The following is an 11,284-nucleotide window of genomic DNA, read 5'->3' as shown; positions in this document are numbered from 1 at the left end:
GCTTTATATAAAAAAGAAAGAAAAAAAACACATGAACATATGATCTCTGCATTAAGTTGACAATACACAGGGCTATTACTTAAAAGAAAAATATGAATAAACAGACTTATTCAAAAAGAGATACAATTTAACCATTCCAGCAAACTACACACATGTAAGTACAAAACAAAACATATAAAAGCCTATTGTTTTGCTACCTTTGTACTTACAACTTTGAAACTGAAGATTAGACGCTCGAAGATAGAAAGAAGCCTCTCATAGCCGAGAGACAGACAAAAGACACAGACCCAACATTCCCTCCCTGAGTTTTGAAAAAAATCCAGTTTCCTGATTGGTTCTCTGGTCAGGTGTTTGGTCCCCTTTGTTAACCCTTTACAGGTAAAAGAAACATTAACCCTTAGCTATCTATTTATGACACTCCTCCAGGCTGGGGACAGACTGGCTAAGTGGCAGTTCAGCAGAAAAGGACCTGCTGATTAAAGTGGACGAGAAGCTGGATATGAGTCAACAGTGTGCCCTTGTTGCGAAGAAGGCTAATGGCATATTGGGCTTCATTAGTAGGAGCATTGACAGCAGATCCAAGGAAGTGATTATTCCCTTCTATTTGGCACTGGTGAGGCCACAGCTGGAGTAGTGTGTCCAGTTTTGGGACCCCTACTACAGAAAGGATGTGGACAAATTGGAGAGAGTCCAGTGGAGGGCAACGAAAATAATTAAGGAGCTGGGGCACATGGCTTATGAGGGAGGCTGAGGGAACTGGGCTTATTTAGTCTGCAGAAGAGAAGTGTGAAGGGGGATTTGATAGCAGCCATCAACTACCTGAAGCGGGGTTTCAAAGAGGATGGAGCTAGGCTGTTCACAGTGGTGGCAGATGACGAACAAGGAGCAATGGTCAGGCCCTCTCAGAGGTCCGGAGAGGCCCAGGCCACTTCCAGCTTTTGAGGCCCCTAGTCATAATAAAAATAAAAAATGATGCCACATGAAAACAAAATAGAGCACCAAAAAAAGAGTGAGACATAATCTGAATATTTTTTTATTGAACAAGTACTTTTCTAGCCTCTCTCTGTGCAACTGCACTAATTATTGAGGAAAAATCTAACTTTCATGTAATGTCACAGTTGATATTAAGCATGGAGAACCCATTCAAACGCTCTTGTCCCATAGCTGAACAGTGATGGTTCTTCACCTGCTTCAACATGTTGAAGTTGTGTTCACCAGGCAAACTGACAAAAGTACGCAATGCAATTGTGATAATAGGACACACCCCAGAGAGTCCAAGTTCAAGTATTTCTTGAAGCAATTCCTTTGGCTTGCAATCTAATTTAAAGTTAATGGAATATATTTGTTTGAAGAAGATGACCTTGTCACTGAGATCTTTTGAGATTTCTTTGTTGTACTGTTGCTGAAATTGTTCAGCTGCAGAAAGTAGATCTTCATTATTCAGTCTGTTGAACTGCAAAAGAAACCCAAAGAAGTAGAAATTACTCACAGTGAGTCAAATTGACAAATAAGACTTGAGTGAGTAGAGTCAATGATGACAAGGAAGACACTGACCCTATAATGCTGCTCGGCATCAGATTCAGTAGGTAAGTAGCAACTGGTGGAAAACTCAGCTGAAATGCCAATATTCTGTGCTACTAATTTGGACTCAGTCAGGATCACATCCTATTGTCCACGAATCCGTTGACTGTCATTGATAAGACTTTCAATGTTATCCGTCTCAACATCAAGTGTAGTAGTGCGTGCTTCGAATATTAGATTAGTTTGGTGGATCATTTTAAATAGCTTCATCCACAAAGATGACATCAGAATGCATTCAAATTTGGACATGTGCTTCTGAATAGACTGAAATTCAGAGCCTGTGCAGTGAGAGTCACACAAATGCTGAAAAGACTTAAAACGAAGGAATACTAATTAAGAACACAAAATGAAACAGTCAGACAGGTTATTATCTTTATCACTGAATCAAAACTCAAGCACACAAATTATATTATAACAGGCTGAGCTGAAGACAAAGGGATGACATTTTATTCTTTATATAGCTATAGATATAGATCTATATATCTATCTATCTATCTATCTATCTCCAGGCGACTGAAGTGTAGTGGTTAAGAGCGCTGCCCTTTGATACGGGAGACCGGGGTTCAAATCCTGGTTGGTACCCAACTTTCCAGTAAGGGGCCCTTGGGCAAAAGACCCCCTAACGCTTCACCTGCCTACCTCAAATATGAGAGTGACATGAACTAGGAGAGTCATGCTGGCTCGGACGTCGCCCGGATTAACAAGGTCTGTGCCAGATGTTGAGGAACCAGGACAATCTGACGATAAGTGGGCTACTGGAACAAACCATTCATGGACGAGACAAGAGAACCTGGTATTGATGGAATGCTACAACAACAGTAGACCTAATGAGAAGGGATACATGAAACGTATGAGGGGGCTATGGATGGACAAAAGACCTACATCCACACTTACTGAGAAACAGCTAGTTACCCAACGCTTCAACATAGTAAAGAGGAAGCTGCTCTCACAGCTTGAGATATATGCTAAGACTGACGAGACATCGATCGCTTATCCACCTGACCCGATCTACAGTGAGGATATCGGGATTGTCATTCGGACTGGGGAGTGAAGAGGCGGAATGGTAGTGAAGAGGGAGGTTATTAAGAACTATGGTGTGGAACTACACAGCGGGGAACCAAAGAAAGCCAGTCCCCGCTCAGAAAGAACAAAGATGACTTTCAGGATGTCTGCAAACTCTTGGAGCCACATAGCAGACATACAGACAGCTACAAGTACCTTGGCGTCCACAGTCTCATGGAAACCACGATGGAGGAGCAAGGAAGACAGCAACATCCAAGTATCACCAAAGGATAAGACAGGTCCTGAGAGCAGCTCCAGTGGAAGAACGAGATCCAGCCATACAACGATACGCCCTGCGGTCATCAGATTACCCTGCCGTTTATAGTGGCTGGCCAAAGGAGGGACATGGAAGCTGCCGATGTGAGACCCGGAAGCTCCTCACAATGCATGGAGGTTTCCACCCCAAGGTCCAACACCCAGAGACTGTATACCGCCGGAAAAGAAGGCGGGCGGGGCTGTTGAGCGTCAAAGCCACTGTCCTGGATGAACCCGCGAACATCCAGGAGTACATCTTAAGATGGCCCCAAAGATGACGCCGCTGAGAGATGCCTGAGGCAGCGCAGACATGGGAGGAAGACTAAGCGAACAAGTTTGCCATGGCAGACAAGACCTTGCATGGGATGTACCATCGACAGATAGCTGAGGTTGCTGACATTGGGAAATCCTACCAGTGGCTGGAAAGGGCTGGACTAAAAGACAGCACTGAGGCACTGATCATAGCAGCCACAGGAACAGGCACTGAGCACCAGATCCATTGAAGCAGGGTCTACCCACACTAGAGAGGACCCAGGTGCTGTGCAAGGCCTCAGAGACAGTCCACACATAGTGGCAGGATGTAAGATGCAGGCAGGAACAGCATCACTGAAGCGCACAACCAAGTGGCTGGCATTGTGTTACAGGAACATCTGCACATGCGTACTGGCTAGACCCTCCAAGACCAGATGGGAGATTCCACAGAAGGTTGTGGAGAATAGCAGGGCTAAGATTCTGTGGTACTTCCAGATCCAGACGGACAGCAGGTACTGGCCAATCAACCAGCATCATGGTAATAAACATGGACCGCAGACAGTGGTGGTGATAGATATAGCAGTGCCAAGTGACGCAACATCAGGAAGAAGGAATATGAGAAGCTGGAGAAGTACCAGGGCCTGAAAGTGGAACTAGAGAGGATGTGGAAAGTGAAGGCCAAAGTGGTCCCAGTGGTGTAGGAGCACTCGGGACTGTGACTCCTAAGCTGGGTGAGTGGCTCCAACAGATCCCAGGACACAACATCAGAGCTCTCTGTCCAGAGAGCGCAGTGCAGGAACAGCTAGATACTGCGCAGAACCCTCAAACTCCCAGGCCTCTTGGTGAGGAACCCGCAGGGGTTGAGCGAAGACACATACCACCAGATAGGGGTGAGAGGGGATTTTTTTTTTTTATATATATATATATATATATATATATAAAAATAAACACAGACATGGATACAGACAGAGAGATAATGTCCAAAAATTTCAAATGGGTGTCCTCAAGAAACTCACTGTACAAGATAGTCCTCTCAAATTTTCACCTTAAATCTGCGTCTATAGACTCTGAAAGCCTATGATGATGGCCAAGCTACCAAGCTAGGGCTCAACCAACCAGCCAGTCACTTCTTTTAGCTACCATATGAAGACAATAATGAGGAATTCTCATACATAAATAATTCCTTAGTCAACTAGACATAAACTGTAAAGACACTAAATGTAACAATTTTCTACATTTCAACATGCATTTGATCCAGCACCAGCCACTAATAGTGGTTTGTTTATATAATCAGCTGATCTGAGAGGACACGTTCATCACAGTCTAATCTTGTGCCATCAGAACCAATATATTTTTATTAGTATTTATTAACATTTTTAACACTTTAATATGACAAAATCTATATCAGTTAACAAAAAAATTGTCTTTACCAAATCACATCTCTTATTTGCTTAAATTTGCAGCTCTAAGCTGAGAGAGTCACATTTTGGTCCGATAGGGATGTGCAGGAAAACATGTTGTGAAAACTTATCAAATGCCAAAAAATTAACAAGGGTCTACATTTGAGGCCGTCTTTGAGCTTGAGGCCCAGGCCAAATGACCCTCCTCCTCCCGCTCCCGATTGGCCCTGGCAATGGTCTCAAGTTGCAGTGCAGGAGGTCGAGGTTGGATATTAGGAAAAACTATTTCACTAGGAGGGTGGTGGAATCTCCATCCTTAGAGGTTTTTTAAGGGCCAGCTTGACAAAGCCCTGGCTGGGATGATTTAGTTGGAGTTGGGGTTGGTCTGCTTTGAGCAGGGGATTGGACTAGATGACCTCCTGAGGTCTCTTCCAATCCTAATCTTCTATGATTATAACACATTAGTAGGTCATGCTAGCATGTAATTTCTACCAAATTTGGGAGAAATAGGATAAAACAACTTCAGCAGAGTCATCATAATTTTGTAATGATTTAAAAGAGCCAAAAAGCATCAAGAAACTGGGGAAATGTATCTGAACATTTCCACACTGCTTTGTTAATGTTATTATGCTCCAAACACATACAACTACATGAAAGTAGACATTCATACCAATGAGCTGGTCAAATTCTCTCAAAGCAATTTCTTGAAGGAGAAAAGCTAAAGAAACATCAAAACTGCCAGCAATAAAAGACTATTATTGAGAAATAAGAATAGGGTGCAGAGAGGGCAGTGAAAGTTAACTCCACAACAGTGAAATAGCAATACCTTCTATCTCCTGGGAAATAATCCTCTCCAGCACAGTGGTCCAACTCCCAAAAATCCTCAGGATAAATTGGATGGAAGCTAGAGAAATGAATTAAGCAACCTGCACAAAAACTGATCTATTCAGCATTAATACATGTCTAATGTGCCTCTTTTCTCATTAGCACTCCTGCCAAAAGCAAGCTTTGGAATGATGAAAATGAAGATTCTATCAGCTCTTGTTTTGCTGAGCATGCTGCTTGGTACTAACATGATGCCTTTGAGTCGACTTTCTTGTTACAAGAAAGTGCTAAAAGATCGCAACTGTCACAGCATCCCAGAAGGTGTGGCCAGTCTTCGAAACATTGATGGAAATCTTCAAGAGCACTTCTGGGAAGGGAAAAGCTGTGAGATGATCTGTTACTGCAATTTTAGTGAATTGCTCTGCTGCCCAAAGTAAGGCAACTTTCTGTTACACAGAATTTTACATGTTTCTATGGCTATAACAAGTGCTCATTACATTTCATTGTAGTATGGACTACTACTTAAGGGACCAGCTTTCCTTTCAAAGAAATGAAACGTTTTATCAAGCTTAGAAGTTAGACCAAGACTTGGCCATTTTTCTTATTATTTCATTTGCTTTTTTAAAGTAAAGGGGAAGATTGACATTGAGTTTGTTTAAAGTATTAAATCACACATCCCACTACAGATCTGATGTAACATTATTTACTTCAGTGAGTTTATAGTAGGCTGAATTTTGCCCCTTGTTCTTTACTTAATTGACCCAGGACATATAAAAATTGGGCTCTTTGAACTAATCCCTTGATTTTTCAGCCAATAATTTCAGCACTCATTAGTGAAGACCAGTTTTTCAAAAAAAAAAAAAAAAAAAAAAAAAAAAAAAGATGAGAAAGACCTAAGGTTCTTGCTGCATGGCAAAATATGTCATTGCCTGTCTATATTAGTGGGTGCAGATATTTCATCTAAATAAGTTGAACTACTGCAAGAGAGACATTTACAATAAAAAGTCTGCAGAAAAGTGAATGGGGAAAAAAACTGAATTGAAAAGGATTCAGAATTCATCTAAAAAACCCAACATTTCCCCCACCTCTATTTGTAGTATCATAGACAGTGTTGTACATTAGCAGAGCTTGTTGGAAAAACTTTAGTGCAACAATTCAGTCAAAATCTAAATGATTTGTGAAATCATGTCAATTTCCCCAAAACTTCATTTCAGGGAAAATTTTTGACAATTTCCAAACATGCTGCTTCACCATTTTTGGAATGAAACGTTTTATTTTTTTTGTTTGTTTTGAAATTACTTTGTTGCAAAATCTTTATTTTTTATACTATATAATAAAAATTTAAAAAGCTAAAATGGAAACAATTTCCCCTCTGAATTTTCTTTTGGGAGCATGTCACAGTTTTCAGACTGCCCCCACCCTCAATTTTGAATGAAGCCAAATTTCAAAGTCCTTTTTTACACAGAATTTCCATCCTCCACTCAGCTCTATTCATTAGGTTTATAATGGCATATTTTCCCCTACACTACCCGTACCCAATTTCATTGCTTTGTAAGAGTACTTCCTAACAAATATTTATTTCATTCAACATTAAAGACCATACCTTTTGCTCCAGGTGCTCTAAGATAACTAAAACCTACAAAGAATAAGATCATATTAGCCTGTCCTTACTATGCCACAGTAACCTGCATGATCCCTGCACTGATCCCTTGTATTACTCAAACTCACCCTCTCCTGAAATGTCCTGAAAAGGAGCTTTTCAGCATGTCTGAAGGGTTAATAAATCAGGCTATGTGGGAAAGAATTCCAAAGTCACTCTGCCAGCAACCCACTTCCTTTTAAACTAGGGAGCATGGTTTAACAGCAACTTTCATAAATAAATAAAAGCAACTTTTCATATTTCCCCTTCCCTCCAGAATCACTGCAGGTACCTAGATAAGGCACAATATTTGCTTGCTAACTCACAATAAGTCTTCTAAATCTTAGATAAAGAAAGATTTTATTAGACTACAATGCAAAAGATCTCTTAGCATACCACAAAGGACCCTCACCTTGGAGTTCAGTACAAAAGTCTCACTTAACTGTGTATATGCACATTTCCTATGCATCTTTTTTAGAGAATTTATCTCAGTAAAACGGAAATTATGCATTCTAGCCCCACTGTGATGCTTGGCAGTTTTGCCATTGACTTCATTGGAACTAGGATTTCCACCTGTCAGAAGTTTAGTTTCTGCTGACACTGAAGCTTGTGTACTTCAGGTTTGTATTTAAAAACAAAAACAAAACAAAAAAACAGCAAAGCAGTTGTAGATGAGTTTCATTTTAGAGTTTCTGATAACTTATGATGACCTTACAACTGAAATACCTGGTAATTTCTTTCAGAGATATTTTCTTTGGACCAAAGATCTCTTTTTTGATCCCTTGCAACAATCTATTATGAGCATCACATGTACGAGTGAGAAGACACACACAGGACTTCACAACAGGAGATAAACAATGTTGTCCATAGAAAATCTATTCCTTTCTACAGTACTAGAGTGCAGAGCCTTACTGTACCAAGTAGTATATGTTTCCCTTTCTGTATATAGAAGGAACCATGATTTGAAGCTTTAATGGTAAAGCTCTCCTTTCTAACTTGGTAGGTACATTAGTTTTCATTAGAAGGATTTAAGAAGGGTGCGGTAAAACCTCATTAATTCATTGTGCAACCCAGACAGTCTCAAAAAAATCTGCTGTTGTCATTCCACCTCTCAAAGATCTAGGGTCAAATTCTCAACTGCTGTAAGGCAGTATAGCACTTCACTACAGTTTTACACTCATTGAAGCCCTTAGCAGCAGTTCACTGTACTGCAGTTTCATATCAATAAGTCTTCATTACTTTAACAAAAAGTAACATTGAAATCAGTGGGAGCTGCTGTGCATTCAGCACTTTTGAAAATCAGGTCACTTATTTAGGTGCCTAAATAAGGTTTGAGAATCCTAACTTTTACATCTATTTTTGAAAATCTTTGTCTAAAAATCTTGTTAATCCCCTTGAGGCCAATAGCAAGACTCTCACTAGCTTCCATGGAAACATAATTGAACTCTAAATTCACAAAATAGTTATCCATAATGGGCCCTTATTTAAACTCCTCTTTGCACTTTTGGTGTTTAGTACACAGCTGTTATAATGTATATATTCAGTAAAACAGCTACTGGTGATGATTCTCATCCAAAAACTTTGGAAGACAACGGGCCCTGAATCAGGCCTCGTTTGAACTATAGCACAATTCAGTAGTAACTTAAAATGCTAGTTCCCTATCTTTAATATAGCCCTTTAGGAGAAGACCGGTATGTAATTAGACACAGAGACTAGCCTTCTAAGCATGTACACCAATGAAAGCTGTATGCCATAAGTATTAAATGTTTCTTTTCATTAACATACGGTAATTCCTAGAGCTACCAAGTTAATCAGATGGAAAAGTGTGAAAATATCTACTGCAAAATATGAAAATTTAATATAGCTATCTTGTGCTATTCTTTTTCAATGACACTTTCTGCAGTAGTCATTTTATGTAAATTACATAGTATTAAAAAAATCACTATTGCCTAATAGACAACCATACTTCACTTACATGACAACTTTGCATCAAATACAAAATATGTTCAGAAACTTTGCCATCTATAATGGTTGGATTATTGTAATCTTGTACCTAGTTGGTCAGAATGTTTGCTGGACTATATGCAAATGATAATAAATGTGTATTCAGTCAATCAATTATGTATATTAAGTGACTTGCACCAAATAGTTTCACAATGACCAGCTGCAGGACAGATGCAATTTTTTAGAAAGTCTCAGTTTACCTGTTCCTCATTCACCGGTTTTCCCAGAGCCTGATCAAACTATGCAAAAAAGAAGCCCTGAGCAGAGTCCAGAGACAACAAACTGTTAATCTCTGCAGATGCAAATAAGACCTGCTGAAACCTAGGCATTTCTGGAAAGCTTGAAGGCCTTGTCCTGCCATCTATCAGCAAGGTGTGGAGAGACAAGCTCTCTCCTCCCTCTTTCGGGTTCTACCTGAATTACACTATGCTTGCCTCTGCTGCTCACAACTTTCCAAAGCAGTAGCAGCAAAACTGACAATTGTCACCTTCACATCATCATACAGCATTCTGAATGTGGCAGTAAAATTGACCAGTTTTGCGAAATTCACCAATTTCCTTCTTCTACTGCTGGTTGGGAAAGGCTCTGCAAGCTGCAGATTCAAAAAGACAGCACCACATCCTCTCTCATGCAGGAGGTTATAATTGACACAGTATTAAGAGCCAGAAACAATGTTTTGTTTTTTAAGAGGAGAAGCTTAAGACTGGAAGTTTAGATTCTGTCAAAACTTGGGCTTTTGGCTCCCTCTTGCACCAAGGAAAGTTTCCACTCACCCCTGTCAAGTATCCAAGAAGATATTTCAAGCCCTGTCATGTGTAATATGATTAAGATGCAATAGAAGCTTAAATACATCCACATTCTGGGCATCCTACTTATTATCTTACTGAATTTAACTTACTCTATTTCCATCAGTAGGATGGTGCCACTCAAGGTAATACTTAGTTTTCAAAGCAGTTTACAAACATTACAATGAACGCGCACATTAGAAGGTCCATGAATATGAGTACTGAATTCAGGCAAATAGCTACGTCTAGTTGTACAGTGCTGGCCGAAGCTTGACCACGAGTGTGAAAATTCACGGGACATTGCAAATGCAAACGAAATTCCGTCACTGCTAATTACTGGGGAAACAGCCAGTTTGAGCGTGGGGATTATTTCCATCAATGAAGTGCTACAGGTAAGGAAAAACAAAGAACCACACAGGAATAAAAGCAAGTTTTTGAGGACAGCGAGAACCTGCTAAATCACATCTAAAAGCATGTGGGACAGGGTAAACAATGATAATATTTCTTTCACACATTTTTCTTTAAGTGAAGGTAGCTCATCATTGATCAAAGAGTAATGTTCAGAGTTTTATGTCATCCATGCCTCAGTGAACATAGAGAGATGCTGCATTCTTCTCAGTTTTAAGATGCCATCTCACTTGTTTCTCCTCACAGTTCAGAAGACAAAGCAGAAAATTGCATGTCATCCAGAACTTCATTGTTCTGGTAAGGGTTCAGTGGAAATACAGAAGGTTTTGTGTTGTATCATAGCTGTCACTTAAATGTTGTAAATTTTACTAAAATATATACATTTAGATGCAAGTGCTATATGTAAAGGTAACAATTCTTTAAATTAATGATCTTTATGCATTTTCCAGCCATAAGTTAATGCAGACCTCACCAGAGCAAAACATAGTATGTTTATTAAATAATATTGAAACACAGCATGAGTTCTGCAGCCTTCCTTTCTCCAATGCGATTTCTAGGTAGTAGCATATGTAGATCAATAGAGAATCATTGTTCAAAGAAACTGAAGTTTTCCATTATAAATGGTGATAGTCTTTCCATCTTCATGTGGATATTTGAGCACTAAATAGCTGCCATCATTTTTATATAGTAGCATGATGGTCCTGAGGCATTAGCAGTGCATATCCCAGAAGTGAAGAAACTAGAGGTCTCAAAAAACCCTCTATTAAGATCTTTGCATACCAGAATTCTAAAAGAAAATACAAGTGCAGCCATTTATACTTATGACTTATAACAACTACAAGTGTCATTGCTATTCAGGAAGCCAAGAGCAATTCTATTATGGCCCTTCAGTTTGGAGCAACTACATTTAGAATTTATCACAGCAAAATTTTATACTATATAGAACCCATGTTGTAGTGTGATGATTTCAAAACACATTTCACACACTAATCCTTAGCATACTTCTATAATTGAAAAAAATACATTTTTTATAACTTTAAATATATGTAGGTAAAACCCAAAACTATTATTAG

General features: G+C 39.5%; 1 protein-coding gene across 1 annotated transcript in view; it reads left to right on the top strand.

Moving 5' to 3' along the window:
• Positions 1-11,261, top strand: part of SCRG1 (stimulator of chondrogenesis 1) — an 18,421-nt gene extending 7,160 nt beyond the window's left edge. The window contains exons 2-3 of the mRNA XM_032780192.2: positions 5,538-5,808; positions 7,758-11,261. Coding sequence (XP_032636083.1) covers positions 5,564-5,808; positions 7,758-7,815 — 303 coding nt within the window. The 5' untranslated portion in view covers positions 5,538-5,563 and the 3' untranslated portion in view covers positions 7,816-11,261. The remainder of the gene's footprint in view (positions 1-5,537; positions 5,809-7,757) is intronic.
• Positions 11,262-11,284: the final 23 nt, after the last annotated feature.

This window comes from Chelonoidis abingdonii, chromosome 5, assembly GCF_003597395.2.
Source record: "Chelonoidis abingdonii isolate Lonesome George chromosome 5, CheloAbing_2.0, whole genome shotgun sequence".
NCBI lineage: Eukaryota > Metazoa > Chordata > Testudines > Testudinidae > Chelonoidis > Chelonoidis abingdonii.
The sequence above is the reverse complement of the archived record's forward strand: the minus strand, read 5'-3'. Positions and strand labels throughout refer to the sequence as shown.